The sequence below is a fragment of the Myotis davidii genome, unplaced genomic scaffold (assembly GCF_000327345.1).
Source record: "Myotis davidii unplaced genomic scaffold, ASM32734v1 scaffold512, whole genome shotgun sequence".
Lineage (NCBI taxonomy): Eukaryota > Metazoa > Chordata > Mammalia > Chiroptera > Vespertilionidae > Myotis > Myotis davidii.
In genome coordinates, this window is record NW_006284323.1 from 2,238,347 (window position 1) to 2,241,671 (window position 3,325).

At 42.8% G+C, this 3,325-nt stretch overlaps 1 protein-coding gene across 3 annotated transcripts in view; it reads right to left on the reverse strand.

Moving 5' to 3' along the window:
- WDR4 (WD repeat domain 4) overlaps positions 1-3,325 on the reverse strand; it is a 17,110-nt gene that overhangs the window by 13,230 nt on the left and 555 nt on the right. For 2 of the 3 annotated variants that reach the window (XR_001515185.1, XM_015569095.1), the window contains exons 2-3: positions 2,675-2,743; positions 1,336-1,479 (exon numbers count right to left, since the gene is read on the reverse strand). Coding sequence is in view for 1 of the 3 variants with exons in the window: in XM_015569095.1 (XP_015424581.1) it covers positions 1,336-1,479; positions 2,675-2,743 (213 nt within the window). In the remaining 2 variants the exon portion in view is untranslated. Of the gene's footprint in view, positions 1-1,335; positions 1,480-2,674; positions 2,744-3,325 lie in introns of those variants that run through there. The other variant, XM_006754344.2, reaches the window with a different exon arrangement.

The window sequence follows — 3,325 nt, forward strand, 5'->3', positions numbered from 1 at the left end:
ACTATTGAAAAAAAAGACCGTACCCTTTTATGCAATGATGTTTACTTTGAATTTATATTAGTTCACACAAACACTCTATCCATGCTTTTGTTCCAGCCCTCCAGTCCAGTTTAAGGACCCATTGTGGCCCTTGAGTCAAAAAGTTTGCCCACCCCCTCCCAGCCTCTTTTTTTTTTTTCTTTTTTTTTTTTTCTGGGATTTATTGACCTTCTATAGCTGTCACTGGAGCTGAAAGCCAGCTCCAGCTCTGAGGCCCAGCTCCAGCTCTGAGGCCATGGCTGGCTGAAAGCAGGTATCTGGGTTTGTTTAGCTTCTATAATTGAAACTCTGTTGCCATCACTGGCACTCTAAGCTCTGAGGCCGTGGCCACCTGAAAGCAGGTATCTGGGGTTTGTTTAGCTTCTATAATTGAAACATTGTTGCTTCCGGAGCTCAGAGCTGGGCCGTGGCAGGAGGGGAACCTTGGTTTCTTCCATCACTGGAGCAAGCAAGCCTCATGTTCGCTTCAGCTGTGTGGCTGCCGGCCGCCATCTTTGTTGGCAGTTAATTTGCATATCCTGCTGATTAACCCATGGAAAGTGTGTCGGAGGTGCGGTTAATTACCATGTTTGTCTATTATTAGATAGGATAACCTGCATACATGGCAGCAAACATTTATGTTACTCTTCTGGGAAACTCTAACTGCCTGTGGGGAGAACTGGAGAGAGGAGGTGGAGGGAGATTTACAATTCACTGTACATCCTGTATCCTTCTGCTTAATCTGTCTTTTAAAGCTTTTAAGTCATCCTATTATGGCCATCTGTTGCCTGATATATGATAACACACATAAGAGAAAAATGAATACTGATACCAGGCTTTATTTTTAACCTGAATGGAACACAGGGCAGAATGGGTACTCCTTGCTTGTGATGTCACCTGGAATTTGGCTTTTTATTCTTCTCTTAAAGAAATGAGATGAAATAAAACTTTAAAAAGCATAGCTGTCCCCAACACAAAGGGAAATTCCTTAGTCTTGGTCATTTAGTAATTGAAACATTATAACCAGCACGTGTTTTCTCTGATTATCAGGGGACATTTAAACCCTGCAGCCTCAGGGAAGACAGAATGAGGGGACAGGGGCTGACTCCGCCCTTCCAAACCGAGTGGGATCAGCTTCCAGACTCTTGGCAGCAGATATGAGTGAGAACCATGTCCCCACCCGTCACAGGCCCTGGGCATACAACTGAAGCTATGTGTTAGTTGCGTATTATAATCATTACTGTCACTATTGTTATTGGCAAGCAAGTGTAAGTTGTGTGTTCAACAGGGTAATTATTCAACATTAGCATTTCATACCTGACACTCAGACATTGCCATGGTTTTGTACGGAAAAGAATCAGACGCTTACTGTCATCGGTTAAAGCAAAATAGCTGCCAGACTTGGAGAAGGTGGACGCCAGGATCGTGTCACTCCCCTTCTCCACGGGCTGTCCGTCCTCCCTAAGAAAGGAGAGGAGAATGGTGAGGCCTTAGCTGAGAAATAAGGCTCCATTCCTCTAGGCCAGCCTTGTTCATTTTTAATGTGAACAGAGGTAGAAAATGCCATGAGGTTCATGCAGCCAGACTATCAGACCTATTAGGGGAACATGGAGAGGTTCAAACAGTTCTAACATTTAAGGAGTAAAAGCTAACTAACAGAACAATTTCTCAGTGTACACACCAAAATGAAAAGAGCTGAGGTGGAAGGACCCACATGGTCCACTACCTCATGGCCATGAACTAATCAAGACTAGAGGCAGGAGCCCAGCTGGCGTGGCTCAGTGGTTGAGCATCGACCTATGATCCAGGAGATCCTGGTTCGATTCCTGGTCAGGGCACATGCCCAGGTTGCAGGCTCCATACACAGGAGGGTGTGTGCAGGAGGCAGCCAATCAATGATTCTCTCTCATCATTGATAATGATTCTCTCTCATCACTGATGTTTCTATCTCTCCATCCCTCTCCCTTCCTCTCTGAAATCAATGAAAATATATTTTTAAAAAAAGACTAGAGGCAGGGATTAAATAATAATAATAATTTTTTAAAAGCTGAGCTACATGACCAATTCTAGGAAAGAAAGTCACCAGATAAAATCATCACACTCTGCTTTTCTTACCTTTCAATTAGCTAAGTTAATGTCATGCAACTGCCCCCAGTGCACTTAAAACTGACTGCATTATTTCAAAGTGCCAATAAGAACGTTATTGACAAAAACTAATTAAAAGTACTTAGAAGCCGAAACCGGTTTGGCTCAGTGGATAAAGCGTCGGCCTGCGGACTGAAAGGTCCCAGGTTCGATTCCGGTGAAGGGCATGTACCTGGGTTGCAGGCACATCCCCAGTAGGGGATGTGCAGGAGGCAGCTGATCGATGTCTCTCTCTCATCGATGTTTCTAACTTCCTATCTCTCTCCCTTCCTCTCTGTAAAAATCAATAAAATATATTAAAAAAAAAAAAAAGTACTTAGAAAAGTCCTAATATTCTTAATACCTAATTTGAAAATCCCACATTTCTTTCCTGAGGTACACGGTTTACTACGCAGCAAGGTAAAGAGAAATGAAAAATTCAGTGAGAAGACATCAATCTCCTTCTTAGGCTACCAGGGCCCATAACTCAAACCATGAATCGAGTCCTGAAGAGACTTCCCCACTATCTCACCCTTTATTTTCTTGTGACTTCTTTTCTGCAGTACTGCAATCATATGTGAAGAGGCGGCCGTCATCATCACTGAAGAAAAACAATAGAAAGATTGTTAAAAAGTACTTTGTTAATTAAAATGCTCATTTCTTTTATTTCCCTGGAACAGAAAAATATTTGCCTACTCATTAAGCTAAGGGTCTCAGCCACAACAGGTAACTGTCTGGGTTCGCTACCTCAGGCAACAGTTATGGAGCTTTATCTGCCTAATCTCTATTTGGACTTGACATACACAATGGGCATGGTTCTGAACGAAAATCCGTTTAGTAAAATAAGTGAGAACAAAAGTCAACGGGGCATATCCTACTCTTCCAGGCACTAGCACATCAATGTAAAATGGTTATGTTTGAAGAAATGTGTTCTGTTTTGTTAGATCTAAATTTAACATTGATTTGGGAGTTCTGAAACCAGGACACTGAACAGGGAGCACTGATAGTGCATTTGTTAGGCACGTTGTCTGTTTCAAGCATGAGAATCAAAACCCCGAGAAAAGAAACAGGGGCCGAAATGGACCGTTACTAACATCCCCCAAGCTCCCGAGTCAAGAATAATGGAGCAACAAACATTTCCTGAGTTAAAAACCCCAAGCGCTGTGTCCACACTGGGGAACCA